Source organism: Polypterus senegalus, chromosome 8 (genome assembly GCF_016835505.1).
Source record: "Polypterus senegalus isolate Bchr_013 chromosome 8, ASM1683550v1, whole genome shotgun sequence".
NCBI classification, from domain to species: Eukaryota; Metazoa; Chordata; class Cladistia; order Polypteriformes; family Polypteridae; genus Polypterus; species Polypterus senegalus.
In genome coordinates, this window is record NC_053161.1 from 112,389,715 (window position 1) to 112,406,940 (window position 17,226).

General features: G+C 36.1%; 1 protein-coding gene across 2 annotated transcripts in view; it reads left to right on the plus strand.

Moving 5' to 3' along the window:
- cry1b (cryptochrome circadian regulator 1b) overlaps positions 1-17,226 on the plus strand; it is a 92,633-nt gene that overhangs the window by 53,022 nt on the left and 22,385 nt on the right. For both annotated transcript variants that reach the window (XM_039761621.1, XM_039761622.1), the window contains exons 8-10: positions 4,711-4,862; positions 10,774-10,976; positions 14,738-14,839. In XM_039761621.1, the coding sequence (XP_039617555.1) occupies positions 4,711-4,862; positions 10,774-10,976; positions 14,738-14,839 (457 nt within the window). The remainder of the gene's footprint in view (positions 1-4,710; positions 4,863-10,773; positions 10,977-14,737; positions 14,840-17,226) is intronic.

Here is a 17,226-nt window from a genome sequence, read left to right on the forward strand (position 1 = left end):
ATAAAAAGGTTAAAAAAACAAAGGGGGCCAAACACATGCAGAGCAGGTTAGAGATAATGAAAACTGGAATTCAAAAGGCTCAAAAAAAACATAGGCGCGAAACACATGCAGAGCAAGATACAGAATATGAAAGGAGAAAAAAACGACAGTGTCAAAACAAAGAAAGTAAACATCACATTAGCGCAAAGAAAGAGAAATCATTACTCGGAGAAATAACAAAAAGGCAAATAGAGATCAAATATATGGACATAGGTGATATGTCATAAGTATGTAACTATTGTAAGGCTTTGAAGTTTAAGTCAAGAGAATTTCAAAAACGGAGTTTACCTCACATGCATATATTGGTTACTTTGCAAAAATAACTATTAACTGCTGATGGTGTAGATTGTTTTGTATTCCAAACAGAGAAAGCTATCCAGAATTATGGTACAATGTCATTAAACGGAGCTCATTTAAAAGATTCAGAACATTGGGATTCGAAAAATTCTACATATTGTTTTCACAGAAGTTCTGAAATAAAAGTGAAACTAATAAAATAGCAACAATTCAAAGAAAAAAAAAGGCAATCCTAAAAATGTGGAGGTGGCAAGTGAAGCGAGCAGGGAGCAAAGCCCTCTAGTCTTTTTAAAGTAAAATTTTTAAGTGAAGCTTTGACAACCTTAAATTATTGTGTCTATACCTTATTTTTAAACTAAGTTGAACTTACATTCTATGGAAAGCTCAGTGAACCATTCCACTTCTGCACAATTCTTCAGCTGGTAAGATGTCTTACAGTGTGGCGAAAGAAAAAGACTTAGCAAAGTGAGCAGACTCACTGGGCTTCTATCGAAAGATCACATAGCTAATGTCTGATTAATTATTCGGAGTAATGGGGCCTCTGTAACATGAACATCATTGCAGAAATTAGCAGACCCTATAACTAAAGGCTCATGTAACATCTAAATATTAAGTAAACCTGCAACTTGTGATCATAATGTATGTATTGGTTCAAAGGTTTTAATATATCTTTTATAATAAACAATGGCAAAGCCATTAGTGACTTTGTATGTTGAAAAGATTTTAATATCAGCTATGAAATTTACTGATGGCTAATAAAGAAGTTAAAACTGGAGCTATATAGTTATATTTCCTAATTTTGTTATGATGTCTATTGCTGTGGTTTGAATTAACTATGGATTATTAATGAAATTATTCAAGAAGGCCATGGAATATTACAATAGTCATCTCTTGCTTTAAATTCAAATAGCCTTGTATTGTCAGTTCACTATATGTACAGAACATACAGAAGAATCAAAATACTGTTTCTTTCTCATCTTCGTAGTACAATAAAATATAAAAAAAGTACAGTTAGCTCCATTAATATTTGGACAGAGAAAGCTTTTTTCTAATTTTGGTTCTGTACATTACCACAATGAATTTTAAATGAAACAACTCAGATGCAGTTGAAGTGCAGACTTTCAGCTTTAATTCAGTGGGTTGAGCAAAAAGATTGCATAAAAATGTGAGGCAATTAAAACATTTTTTTAGCACAATCCCTTTATTTCAGGGGCTCAAAAGTAATTGGACAATTGACTCAAAGGCTATTTCATGGGCAGGTGTGGGCAAGTCCGTCATTATGTCATTATCAATTAAGCAGATAAAAGGCCTGGAGTTGACTTGAGGTGTAGTGCTTGCATGTGGAAGATTTTATGGACCTAACTGTATATAATATATAAAATAAATAAAATCAGAAATTGTAAAGTAAACCAAAGTACAATGTGCAATAGGCAGTAGTGCAAAAGCAACTTACAGTAAAACTTGAAAAGGTGCATTATAGAGTAGCTTATGAGATGTACAAAAAGACAGACAGTTAGCAGTCGATGTAATATTGAGTCTTTATATAATACCAGCTCAAGTAGGGTACTTGGTAAATAATGACTCTTGTTACGGTCCCGGGGCAGGGGGCAAAGGGGGAAGGTAGTGGACAGATTAATGAATATACATACAGTGGGTACGGAAAGTATTCAGACCACCTTCAGTTTTTCACTCTTTGTTATATTGCAGCCATTTGCTAAAATCATTTAAATTAATTTTTTCCTCATTAATGTACACATAGCACCCCATATTGACAGACAAAAAAGAATTTTGAAATTGTTGCAGATTTATTAAAAAAGAAAAACTGAAATATCACATGGTCCTAAGTATTCAGACCCTTTGCTGTGACACTCATATATTTAACTCAGGTGCTTTCCATTTCTTCTGATCATCCTTGAGATCACCTTCATTTGAGTCCAGCTGTGTTTGATTATACTGATTGGACTTGAAATGAGAATCATGAGGTCAAAGGAACTGCCTGAAGAGCTCAGAGACAGAATTGTGGCAAGGTACAAAACTGGCCAAGGTTACAAAAAAATTTCTGCTGCACTTAAGGTTCCCAAGAGCACAGTGGCCTCCATAATCCTTAAATGGAAGACGTTTGGGACGACCAGAACCCTTCCTAGAGCTGGCTGTCCGACCAAGCTGAGCTACCAGGGGAGAAGAGCCTTGGTGAGACAGGTAAAGAAGAACCCAAAGATCATTTTGGCTGAGCTCCAGAGATGCAGTCAGGAAATGGGAGAAAGTTGTAGAAAGTCAACCATCACTGCAGCCCTCCACCAGTCAGGGCTTTATGGCAGAGTGGCCTGTCGGAAGCCTCTCCTCAGTGCAAGACACATGACAGCCTGCATGGAGTTTGCTAAAAGACACCTGAAGGACTCTGACATGGTGAGAAATAAGATTCTCTGGTCTGATGAGACCAAGATAGAACTTTTTGGCCTTAATTCTAAGCGGTATGTGTGGAGACAACCAGGCACTGCTCATCACTTGTCCAATACTGTGGTGGCAGCATCATGCTGTGGGGGTGTTTTACAGCTGCAGGGACAGAACGACTGGTTGCAATCGAGGGAAAGATGAATGCGGCCAAGTACAGGGATATCCTGGACAAAAACCTTCTCCAGAGTGCTAAGGACCTCAGACTGCGCCGAAGGTTTACCTTCCAACAAGACAATGGCCCTAAGTACACAGCTAAAATAACGAAGGAGTGGCTTCACAACAACTCTGTGACTGTTATTGAATGGCCAGAGCCCTGACTTAAACCCAATTGAGCATCTCTGGAGAGACCTAAAATAGCTGTCCACCAACATTTACCATCCAACCTGACAGAACTGGAGAGGATCTGCAAGGAGGAATGGCAGAGGATCCCCAAATCCAGGTGTGAAAAACTTGTTGCATCTTTCCCAAGAAGACTCATGGCTGTATTAGCTCAAAAGGGTGCTTCTACTAAATACTGAGCAAAGGGTCTGAATACTTAGGACCATGTGATATTTCAGTTTTTTTTTTTTAATAAATCTGCAACAATTTCAAAAATTATTTTTTTTGTCTGTCAATATGGGGTGCTGTGTGTACATTAATGAGGAAAAAATTAATTTAAATGATTTTAGCAAATGGCTGCAATATAACAAAGAGTGAAAAATTGAAGGGGGTCTGAATACTTTCCGTACCCACTGTATTAATGAAACACATGAATGAATGTCTGAATTGTCATAATTAGCATCTCAAGGTACTATCTATGCAGCACTGAGAGAAACAGCCCATAATGGGCACCAGTTTATCACAGGACCTCTTTGCGAAAAAACTTGGTATTCCTTAGTTACAAAGGAGGCATTTCTAAGTGTGGAAATGTGTCATACAAATGTTTAAGCAGTATCAAAAATAAAAACAGATTAAATTGAAATGAATTGGTTATAAGAAAACTGAGGTTGATTTGATTTTACAAATCCATCAGAGCATTTTCTGTTTTGACATTGATTTTTTTTCCTGAACCAGTACCTGTAAGAGATGAATTATATTATCCAACTGACTACTTACTTTGTAGTTTTATACAATATAGTTTATTATCAGAGTAATCCAAAAATTGCATTTATTAACATTTTTTATTTGTGCCAATCAGCTGAATTCTTATTTGCCTTGAGGTATCCCTTCTCGGCACACTTGGATTCTTGGTTCACCTGGGTACAAGGACTGTCCTGGTAGTTTGTGCACAAGGCATAAACCAGCTATACACAGGGTGCAGAGTACACTCACATTCACTCATACTACTTAAAAATGGAATTTAAAAAATACCAGAAATATTAGAGATGGATGGTATGGTGGTCAGAGGTAGCATTGCTGCCATGCAAAAAGACATCTAGGGTTCATACCCTGGGTGCACCCTGCGTGGAGTTTGCATGTTGTTCCTGTTTGTAGATGACTTTCCTCCCATAGTGCAGAGACACACTGGTTTTTAATTGGCATTATTAAATTGGCTGTCCTGCACTTGTGTGTGTTCACCCTGTGATGGACTATGCCTTGTTCAGAGGATTGGTCAAGGGACTGAATGCTTTTTCAGTGCACTTTTTATGTAATACATAAACAGTATACAAAAATTGTGTATGTGATATGTCTTTCTTAACCTTAAATCCTACAATTTAGCTTTTTTTGGCTAAAAGATAAATAACCTTTAAAAATGCCTAGACATAGCTGCTATTTTCAGCTTTTCGTTATGTTACAAATGACCACTTTGAATATTTCAGAAATGTTTGTATATTTTGTCATATATATTTACTTTTAGTATATATTGTGTGTTAATTGATTTTTCTGATCTTACATTATCTTCTGTTCATAGATCTTATCTCTTGAACTGTGCCCTTACAGGTTTTTGAAGAATTATTACTTGATGCAGATTGGAGTGTGAATGCTGGAAGCTGGATGTGGCTCTCCTGCAGTTCCTTTTTCCAACAGTTTTTTCATTGTTATTGTCCAGTAGGCTTTGGAAGGAGAACAGATCCTAATGGAGATTACATCAGGTAATGGGGAACACAGTGCGATAATAATGTTAATAATGCCCATTAAGCTCTTTAAGTGTTTAGTAAATTTGTATTTCTGAACAGAAATGTACATACACTTCAGACTTTTATCATCATAAACACTAAATCACATACACAAAACATTTATTTCTATATCGCATTTTCATAGAAAGGATGTAGCTGAAAATGCTTTACAGAATGTCAAAGAAATAGTTACAAGCAAACAAAAAACAAATTAAAATTACATAAGAATAATGAAAAAATAGTATGCAAAACAAATTATACATACTTACATAATATAGATACGTAATTAGGAGAAGTATAGTCCTTAAATATAGAATTGTGTTTTTTATGTCTTTAAATGTAAGTCCAATGATAAGGGCAGGTGGCTAGCAGAAAAAATAGAAAAAAAAATCTGCAGGGGTTCCAGGCAGGTCAAAAGACCAGCCACCATTCTACATAACATAAATAGTTCTTTATTGGTTCTTTTAGGCTTCATCTTAGAAGATTCAATGCTGTGGGTCTCGTGGCAAGTTGGGGTATCTGCTTTCACTCAAGCATCAAATGTTGCTGGAAAGGTCTTTGATCATGTGATGGTGGTTCAGAATGCCACCACAGAAGAACCTGAAACGAAAATTAAAGATTAATAATGATTGCAGAGTCATTGTGATCATTTAGTTTATTAAGGGTAGAACTAAAATTTCACAAAATTTAAAAAGTGTTTTTTTTTGTTTTGTTTTGTTTTGTTTTTTAAATGGTCCACAGTGTTAACCTGGTGCGTCTGTACTGGCAACGTATTCCGGATTTTTGGTGCGTAACAGCAAAAGGCTGTCTTACCAGTTCTTTTATGCTTAGCTCTTGGAATAATAAGCAGATCACATTTAGAATATCCAGGTTATGACTTGGAATGTAGAACCACCGATATTTCAAAATATAGTAAAGAGCAAGATTATTTAAGGTTTTAGATACCAGTAGTAGTATTTTAAAGTCAATTCTAATGGAATCAGATAATCAATGTAATGTAACCCTAAAACTGGTGAGATATGGTCAGATATTCTGGCTAAGATTGTTGCTGCTGCAATCTGGACTAATTGCAACCGTTTCTTTCTTAGGTAGACCTGATATTAGTGCATTACAGTAATCTAGGTGACTAAAACAAAAGCATGAATTAATTTCTCAGCATTTTGCAATGTTATAAAAAGCCTAATGTTTGCAAGGTCCCTTAAATTTAAAAATCTAGTCTTAGTAATATGGTTCAATACATGACTTAAAGTTTAGGTCAGAGTCCATGATTAAACTTCAATTCTTTACTTCCGCCTTGGTTTTAATGCCAAGGTATCAAGTTTATTTCTAATACCCTTATTACTTCCATTTTTTATTTTTAAGGAAGATTTCAGTTTTTTCCTTTTTTTTAGGAAATTAATATTCACCCATTCAGATGAGAGTGTCATCTGAGGGTCATCAGGTGCTGTAGATAAGTAAAGGTGCATGTCAACTTCATAGCTGTTGTACTTCACCTTGTGTTTTCAGATAACCTGACTTATAGAGAGCTTATATATATTGAAAATAACAGTGTGCCGAGAATACATCCTTCTGGTACATACGCGTATTGTACAGTATCATGGATCTCTGAACTATAGTCACCAAAACTAACAATTTTCTGCTTGTTAAATAAGACTGAAACCAGGTTAAGATGCTGCCTGCTCAAGAGGCCCACCCATTGACTAAGGTGATTTATTAGAACACGGTTGTCTATGGTGTCAAATGCTGCACTTGGGTCTAGTAGGACAAGAACAAATGTGTGGCCTCTCTTTATTTTAATAGTCATTTGGCTACTAATAGGCTGCTTTTTCTAAAATTAAAAAAGGCAGGTTAAAAGTATACTGCAGTCTTTAGACAGTTTGCGAAGATCATGTACATGATGATTTCACTATGTCAAGTGCACTATCAATTAGCACACCTGAGAATTATTTTTAAAAAAATTCTGTTACAACTGGGTCAAGGAAACAAGTAGAAGGCTTTAGCGGAGAAATTATTCTACCGGGTTCAGGAATTTAATTCTTTAAAAAACAGGATTAATTTTGAAGTAATATTACATCTAATATAATTAATGTTATGTTTAAAAATGTGGCAAAAGCCTCACAGATTTACTAGAAGATTTTAGGGGACATTCCTTTGAATTAGGTAGGTTGAATCAGAAGACAGTTGTTGAGAACAAAACTCTTGGATTTTCATCATTATTATTTATAATTTTAGAAAACTGATTGCCTCTCAAGATGTACTTCTTAGTTATATTCAGCTAAATGTGTCTTCACTGTGACCAGTAGTAAAAAAGTGCCAGACAGCTGGCTGAATCTTGGCTATCAAACAAAAATGCCATTAACAGACAAGAAGAAGAACATGCTCATAATAAATTAAACTTTACGACCAACACCCTCCTAACCCCACCTCATTACGCCCCCTCCAGCACACATTCACCTAACCTACCTAATTTTGCTATATATTGCCTTTTGATTGTTGTATGTCTAATCATTGTCCTCTGATGATGGCTCCTGGCAGGAGCTGAAAGCTCAGGAATAAAAACCAGTCTATGATATGTGATTCATTCTCTCCCTCTGTGGATCTCCAACTACAAATATAATTTTTTTTTTAATAATACAGACATTATATTATATATAATGTCTCTATTATAAAGCACATTCTTGGAAGGAGACAAGACATAATTTTCTCAGAGAGACACCTTCACATCCCGCGAGACATGTCTTTGTGCTAATGATTTAACCACGCCCAGGGCCGGGAATAAAAGACAAAGAGTAGATGACAAAGTAGAACATCGTAAAGATTTCAAAAATGTTGGTGCGGTACACAAGCAGAGCAGGTTAGAGATAATGGAAGTACGATAATTCAGAGGTCTCAAAAAAAGAATAGTAAAGATTGCATTAGCACAAACAGAAATTATTACTCGGTGAAATAACGGAACATCGAAAAGTATATATTGTTCGGATTTAAACTTTAAGTCAAAGACTTGTAGATCATCGAATTCGTGTTGCCATCAGGGAAAAGTAGTGTTTCCAATGAAGAGGACTATCTGTGACAATTAAAAGTTTTGTTGTTTGGTAAAAGTGAAATCCTCATACGCAAGCGAAAGAGACACGAAGTTGCTGGCGCGTAGTGCAGGCGGGGGTTGGCGAGCAAAGCCCAGTATACACACATTTGTATAATAATTCATTATAAATATAGTAATATCAAAAAATAAAACACCTAATAGCACTTTATAGCTGTGTTGTGCAGTGAACATATGCAAAGTTTCTTTAAAACAAAGAGTCCTCCACATTTGCTGTAATGGTATGTTTCCTTTTCAAAAATGTTTGTACATCACCATTATTCTCTCATGTCATATAAGGTCAGACCTGCCTATTTTGCAACTTACAACCTTTATTCCTCTGTTCAGGATAAAGTGCTCCCCAACTCTTTTCTGTCACTTGCTTGCTGTCTGCCATTTTTCAGATGCGTTCACCACTGAATGAAATAGTGATGCAGTAGTGCACCGACAACATACTCAACCTAATGATATAAGTAAAAAAAAAAAAAAAAAGGTAATGCCAACTTCAAGTGCTCCTGGGGTGTGCACAATGCCCTGCTACATCATGCTGAAGCTTAATGGCTTTCAGGTGCCTGTAGCAAGTGTGAAACTTTAGTGTCAATTCCTCCAAAACCTTCAGTTCTTCAGTGATGTTTAGAAGCTCACAACCATGGTTCTCCATTATGTCTATGGGATATTTGAGATGACAAAAAAAAAGAATAAGTAACATAGAGCTTCTGTTTTCCAATAATAGGGTTATCGGAACCAGGATTTTGTATCAGTACACTTGAACAGACTCTGAATGGATGAATGGAATATGTGTATGTATGTATATATATATATATATATATATATATATATATATATATATATATATATATATATATATATATATATATATATATATATATATATATATATATATATATATATATATATATATATATATACTAGCTGTCCGCTGCAGCTCCGCCTGCGTAGAAGTGAAACAGGACAGTGAAGCTCCCCACTCCTGACGTCATACTTCTTCCCCTTCCCCTCAGGCCACAGCCTCTGTTGCGGATTAGCACAATTATATCTCTCCTGCAAGTGAACTATGATCCCTAGCACGATGAGAGAAGTCGCAATACCAACCGGAATGTTCAAGCAAATTCAAGAAAAAAAAAACCCTATCTAAATCTGTTAAGTAGTTCTCTCATTCGCTAGCTCAGCAGATGTAAGGTTCACTCCGAGGCTGGTGCATGAGTGATTAGGGCCCTGCCCCCCTCTATCTCTCTCGGATTCATGCAAATAAATCAGTACTGCAAGTGAACTATGATACTTATAATGATGAGAGAATTTGCAAAATCAACCGGAATGTTCAAACAAATTATAGAAAAATTCTGATCTAAATCTATTAATTAGTTCTCCTGTGAAAAGCGGACAGACTTACAGACGGACAGACATTGGATTTTCTATATAATAGAGAGAGAGAGAGAGAGAGAGAAAGAGATCAGACCTATGCATAATACTCCGATCTACACCCTGTCAAGTAAGTGAACCAGCTGCCCTGGCACAACATCTGAGGCTTTGTGTCAGGCACTGGTGTCCAAGATTGGATCCCTGCAAGGGGATGCAATAAAAAAAAATTACTTATTAGTTGCAAAAAAAGTAACTAAATATGTTATATACTTAATAATGTAATAATTTACAGACTGTGCTTTTCCTTTGCATTATTGTTTCTTCTATTTTCTTGAACTACTTTATTCCTGATCAAGATGATAACATAAACTGATAACATAAAAAGCGCTTTCTTTATATCATGGAAAAAAGTAAAAGAGAAGAAACTAGATTTTTTTTATTACATCCTATTGAGCCTGGCTGCAAATTTACAGAATTCCTATTGGAATAAGGGTTACTGTAAAATCAGAAGTAACTATTTTATGTTGAACAGAAACTTGAGATATCCAAGACAGTATAGACATTATAATAGTACTCTGGAAACACATAAGACTACAGATAATATTAACGTGCGTTTCCTTGTGTGAGTTTATTTCTGTATGCTGACTGAATATTTACTGACATTAATGTAGTACAGCAGAGCCTTCAGGCAGTCCCACCTGTAAAAACAGTTAATATTAATTTCTTCTTTTCATTTCACATGGGTCTTACTTTCTTGGAAAAATAGTGCTGCTCTTAGACTGTAATTTGGAAGCAACGTTTTTAAATCTTTATCCCACTTAAAATATTATGAGAACGATTAAGTTTTGAATTTTCAACATATTTACACATTTCAGAAATCACAAACATAATTTGACCAGTTTTGGAGTAATGCCACCGTTATTGAGTCAATCCAAATGAAACTTTGTCACAGTTAATAACAGTTAATAGCATTGTAAAGTGACAGAAGAATGTTGATTTTGAGTAAAATCACTACAAATATACATTACAAATATAATTTGAAGTTGTGAACGTATTTTAATTGGGCTAACATTTAAAATTCATAGCATCATTATATAGCATTATAATATAGCATCATTTTTCCCAATATAAAAGTATGTGTAGGCTATTGATGATAAAGAAAAAAAACTATTGGACTTTCTGTTTCGGAATGCATAGATATTTTGTCATTTTGTATTAATTATAAGACAGCCTTAACCTATTTTATCTATCTATCTATCTATCTATCTATCTATCTATCTATCTATCTATCTATCTATCTATCTATCTATCTATCTATCTATCTATCTATCTATCTATCTATCTATCTATCTATCTATCTATCTTTTCAAAGGTATAGTGAACTAGATAAGTCTTTATTTCTCACATATACTGAATTTTGATTTGCAGACGATATTTGCCAGTTCTGAGGGGCTTTCCTGCAAAATACATCTATGATCCTTGGAATGCACCTGAAAGCATCCAGAAAGCTGCAAAATGTGTGATTGGGCTGCATTATCCTAAGCCCATGGTAAATCATGCAGAAGCCAGTCGTTTGAATATTGAAAGGATGAAGCAAATTTATCAGCAACTGTCATGTTATAGGGGCCTGGGTAAGCTATACTCAAAATCAATTTATAATCAAGTTTTATTATTTTTATTTTTTTTTTTTTGTTAAATATAAAAGTCACATGCATGAAGCTGATATATTTAAACAATGTATACAACATTCAGAAAATTAACAGTACAGCCACCAGAAACAAAGTAGCTGCTAAGCATTTTGCTATGTATAATGTGGAATATTCCTACTCACAACAAAGACCAAAGCTACTCGACCATTTGACAAAAAGGAGTTTTAGGAGGCATTCTATCAAGCTGTTTTTATGCAAAGTTATCTGACTTATTCATTTACTCACGCTCTGACTAATAAACCAAGAAAGGCACTATTTTCCACTTAGTTAAAAAGATGAAATTTGGCAGGATGGTACATCTAGGCCAGTAGGTATCCTCTAAGAGAGGACATTTTCATATATCAGTATTTTGGGTGTTAAAAAAACCTGAAATAGAAAAATGAAATACCCCAAAATCTCAGAAATGCTTTAACAGGTTTGATTGAAATTTGGCAGTGTTAAAGGAAAAAGAAAATTAGCAGGTAAATTTTTTATTTGTTAATTTTTTTTTATTTTTTGATATTTATTTTTATTATGTTACTGTACATACAGTATATGCTCTGCACTGAGAATGAGCTTTGTGCAAATGAAACCCGCAACAGAAATAATTAATGTGCTCTGCAAAAAGCACCACTAGCCAATATGATGGACAGATGATGGAAGACAGGGCAGTGTGCTGGACAGGGGAAAAAACACATGATCATGTTGTGAAATGGCGAAAAAAAATTCGGCAAAGCTCCTTGGTTAGCAAATGCTGTTCTTTTGCTTTTGGACTGCTGGATCACTTCTTGGTTATCTTTTTCTATTGACCACCAGCCCTGGTCCCACCACTGGTCTTATATAGTTGCACTTGAATTTCTAATGGGAAATGCACCTCACTCCTCACATTAATACATCAGTGCAACACATACAGCATATAATACTGGAACTTATTTATATCCATTTCAAGCACTGTGTTGCATATACCATAATTTCACATCTGGAGACTATATAGAAGAGATGAAAAATGTAAAGAAACAACTGCACTTGGGTGAGTGCTGCAACAAAACAAACAAAAATGTATAAACATCTTATAATGATAATAGGTAAAACCTGTATTACTGCAACCAAACAAACAAAAATGTATAAACATCTAATAATGATAATAGGTAAAACTTTTAGTACTGCATTATAAGATGCAACTATGGTGCTGGTCAGCAGTGCTGGGCTGGAGGAGGTGTTGAGAGGTTATGTCTAGTGGCCGTGACTTATGTAAATGTTGGCATCCAAAAACTTTGAGGGTTAGAACCTTCCATGGGAGACTGCAAAAACAGGCAAGTACTAGACTCCAGAAAGGGTTGAGCAGCACGGAGCAGGCTGTTTCCAGGAAGAACGAAGCTGTGCAGAATAGACCGGAAGAGGAGGATTGTTATGCAGTGGAATTTTCAGGTGAAACTTTCTACAGAAAGCAGGCGTGTTCTGAGACTAGACCATTGAAGCGGACATGGAACGAGTAACTGTGCTTCAGGGATGGAACCACGTAGCAAGGTGCAGAGACATTCATGGCATGCTCTGGAGCCAGGACTCTAGAGCAGGTTATGAAAAAGGATCAGAACAGTGGAGCTGCGTGCAGAGGCATTTCAGGTGTGCTCCCAGCCCAGAACACCATAGCGGATTACAGAGACATTTGTGTCATGCTTTGAAGCTACTAAGTGGTAACCTTCTTTCCCCTAATGGAAGTTAATAACTTGATATAAATCTTCTTAGCTCATTACAGTTTTTCTAGTATTTTGACTTAGAATACATGAGCCATTAACTCAAGCTCAAATAAATCTTTATGCTGTGTTCACTCTCTTTACCACCCTATGGGGGTTTATTACAGTATGTACTCAAATTTTATATTATTCCTACTCATCCATTATCCAACACGCTATATCCTAACTACAGGATCACGGGGGGTCTACTGGAGCCAATCCCAGCCAACACAGGGTGCAAGTCAGGAAACAAACCCCAGGCAGGGCGACAGCCCACCACATTCCTACTAAACACCTACTTCAATTGAAAAGGATACATTTTCCTATAACATTGTGTTTGGAGATACAATTGGTTACATTTCTTTTGTTTTTCCCAACAGGAGCACAGGCGGGTTAAGTGACTTGTACATGGTCACACAGTATCAGTAGCATAACTTGAATCAATAACCTCGGGATTTAAAGTTCTAGGTCCAAGGCCCTAAACACCACACCATGCTACCTGCCAATAATATTAGCATTTGTTAGAAAAATACAAATATTGTATAAGAAAGTACTTAGTTAATTACATAGTACTTCTGACACACCCAGCTAACTGACAGCACTTTACCTGACACCCGTTGTATTATGAAATTACCTAGGCAAAGCCAGGTAACACAGCTAGTAATAAAATCTTTGTAACATTACTGTGTCTGTCCTGACAAAATGAAGACGGAACAGTGAAAAAATACACATTTAACCCCATAAAGCAGTGTGGTTTACAAACTTGGTCCTGGGGGCCCCCTGTGGCTGTATGTTTTTCTTCCAAAACCAGGTTCACTGTCAGTGATAATAATAATAACAACTGATCTCATTTAATTATCTGGTCTTTGTTTCTTCTTTTCTCTTATTTTGCATTCATAAAAGCACAGCAGTATGGTTTTTACATTTATATATTTAAATTAAAAGAAATTAAAATATTTCTAATTTTTCTAAAGCTTTAAATGCTTAGCTTTCGTGTTGCTTTCCTATTTTCCCCTTTTTTGTTTAGCTTGCTCCCTTCATTTAACACGAATAGTGACAATTAGCAATTAATAGAACAAACACTAGGATGATAGTTGCAACTACTTCAGAGTCAGACCCACTAATTAGTAAGTAATGAATTAAAAATCCAACACTTGGAAAAACAGAATGAAAATCACGATTAAAATACTGTTAACAAGTTAAAAAAAAATCCCTCTTAACCCATTAACAGCTGTGTTTGGTGCTCTTCCAGATGGGCTTAAAGCGGAGAAGGACAAACAGACTGTAACTGCCTTTAATACACTATTGGCATGCAGGCTTATATTGCTAAACTGGAAGAATCCTAATTCTCAGTTAGAGGATCTGTTCAGAACTTTTTCAAAACCTGGCAGGATCTAATCAATAATACTTTTGAATAAGCTCTTAAAGTAATAAAGTAATTCTCTTCCCATTTTTTTTTTCTTATCCATTTATCTTTATCCACCTATTAAACTTATTAATTTATGTATTTTTACAACCTCTAAGTTTTACTGTGTTGGCCATGCTCTCTTTCTCAGGGTGGGGATGGATTTGTTTTCAATCCTTTTTTGTAAAAATTAATCTATTTGTATGGAATGATTACAATAAAATCAGTAAAATAAAAAAAATATAGCTTAGTGTATTTTAATAAAAAAATTGTCAAACTTAGTTTTGTAATTTCTACTTTGACCCCAAAACACAAAAACTGAGAAATAATGATTCACTTAATTAGGCCTTGAGCTCAATGAAAAACGGAAGTTGGTTGGGAGAAGAACCTGCAACCACACGGGATTCCCAAGACCAAGTTTGGGAACTATGGCCATTATGTATTTATGATTGTAAAATAACATGTTTGTGTAATTTCAGTTAGCCAGTTTTCAACACCACAAAACTAATCAAATTCTAAATGGTTTTGTATATGTTAAGTAAAAGTATTTATATCCTCACTTCCAGGCCTCCTTGCTTCAGTGCCTTCAAATCCCAATGGAAACAGCAATGGGGGAGTTACTGGACTGTCACCAAATGAAATCATCCAGGGAACACACAGTAGTGTCGGTATGTACTGATTTAATGTATCCTTTTTAATAACAAAACATAATACTTATTACAGGAAATAAGTTCATCACATGAAGTCCTCTTCACATTACCCTTGCTGAGCTATACATATAGTATAATATATACAGTGATCCCCCCGCTATATCGCGCTTCGACTTTCGCAGCTTCACTCCATCGCGGATTTTAAATGTAAGCATATCTAAATATATATCACAGATTTTTCGCTGGTTCGCGGATTTCTGCGGACAATGGGTCTTTCAATTTATTTTACATGCTTCCTCAGTTTCTTTGCCCAGTTGATTTCATACAAAGGACGCTATTGGCAGATGTCTGAGAAGCTACCCAATCAGAGCACTTATTACATATTAAATAAAACTCCTCAATGATATACGATATGCTTCCCGCGCGCTACTTCGCACACTTAAAAGCTCTAACAGCCCGTATTGATTTTTCATTGTTTGCTTCTCTCTGAGAAATACAGGCAGATACTTATCAATCATGCAATACCATTAGGGAGGCGTATGAATAGCCCCATTATCTGCTCCTGACTTAGGGGGTGTGAGCAGAGGGGCTGTTTGCACAGTGGCTGTTTGCTTAGAAGATACGCACCTGTAAAAAAATGCTGAAAGGCAACCTTCACATTGATCCATTCATTGCGCCGCTTTATCGCGGTGCTTGCATACTTAAAAGCGCAACAGCCCTATTGATTTTTGATTGTTTACTTTACTCTCTTTCTCTGACATTCTCTGCTCCTGACGCGCACCTTGAAGAGGAAGATATGTTTGCAGTCTTTTAATTGTGAGAAAGAACTGTCATCTCTGTCTTGTCATGGAGCACAGTTTAAACTTTTGACTAAAGGGTGTTATTTCATGTCTAGAGGGCTCTAATAATGTTAAAAAACGTATTTAGAAGGTCGTAAACAGGTTTTCAATGCTCTAACTGTGAAAATATTAGATTTATAAATAAAGAATCCTACTTCTTGGAAATTCATGTATCTGTCTGGAGCGGATCAACCGCTATAAACGAGGGTTTACTGTATAACTGTGGAGAATATTTATAAACGGTGTGGGAGAGTTTCTAAGAGCTTAAAATATATAAAAATAACCATACAAACATATAGTTTCTACTTCGCGGATTTTCACCTATCGCGGGGGGTTCTGGAAAGCAACCCCTGTGATCGAGGAGGGATTACTGTATATGGAAACAATCATGAGTGAATTGTGCTTAAAACTGGGTGGAAAGAATTAGACCACTCACTGAGTGTCACATTTCTAAACTAATCCCAACTCCTCAACGTAGGGTGAAGATTTTAAACTGCAAAGAGCAGTGGTGATCTTGTTAACTTGATCTGACAAGCAGCAAGCGTCTGGTTACAATAAAGTTTACTGCTAAAAAGTCAGTGTGTGTTGCGTGTGCACAGAGCACATTGCACATCTTAAAATAAACATTATATGTTTTAAGGGAAAATCCTTTTTTTACACTCAGATTATGCATAGGCATTTGAAGATATGAAACTTGTTTGATATGTTGCTGTCTTTTGGTCAGTGTTACAATAATAGTGTAGGAGTTAATGTATGGGCGGCACGGTGGTGCAGTGGTAGCGCTGCTGCCTCGCAGTTAGGAGACCTGGGATCGCTTCCCGGGTCCTCCCTGCGTGGAGTTTGCATGTTTTCCCCGTGTCTGTGTGGGTTTCCTCCAGGCGCTCCAGTTTCCTCCCACAGTCCAAAGACATTCAGGTTAGGTGGATTGGCGATTCTAAATTGGCCCTAGTGTGTGCTTGGTGTGTGGGTGTGTTTGTATGTGTCCTGCAGTGGGTTGGCACCCTGACCGGGATTTGTTCCTGCCTTGTGCCTTGTGTTGGCTGGGATTGGCTCCAGCAGACCCCCGTGACCCTGTGTTTGGATTCAGCGGGTTGGAAAATGGATGGATGGATGGATGAGTTAATGTATGTTTGTAAAAATCGGCAGCAATGTTCGTGGACATTGCAAAATATGCATTGAAAGTGAATGACGTTTCTCACCCTGACTAAACTAATAACTAAAGTAAGTTAACATTGCTGTCTAATTGAAAATACAAACATGCTGCATTGCAAAAAATAGCTGCAGTGTTTTAACACATAGTATGTAAACTACAATGCTTATCTAGACTCTGTTCGCTGTTATGACATATAGTAGTGTGATGGTCAAAATTAGAGAAAGATATCATAACAGACAGAAGCACATCTCAAACTTATACAGGCAAGTAGCTATCACATCTGTTGCTATTCTCATCAAAATGAACAAATTAATCATTTAGTTTCAGTTACCTTGTACTACTTATCCTGAATTGATAATAGCAAATTTAGCTTTTTGTTTGTTCTTGCCATCAAGTCTTTTTTTCCTGTTTCT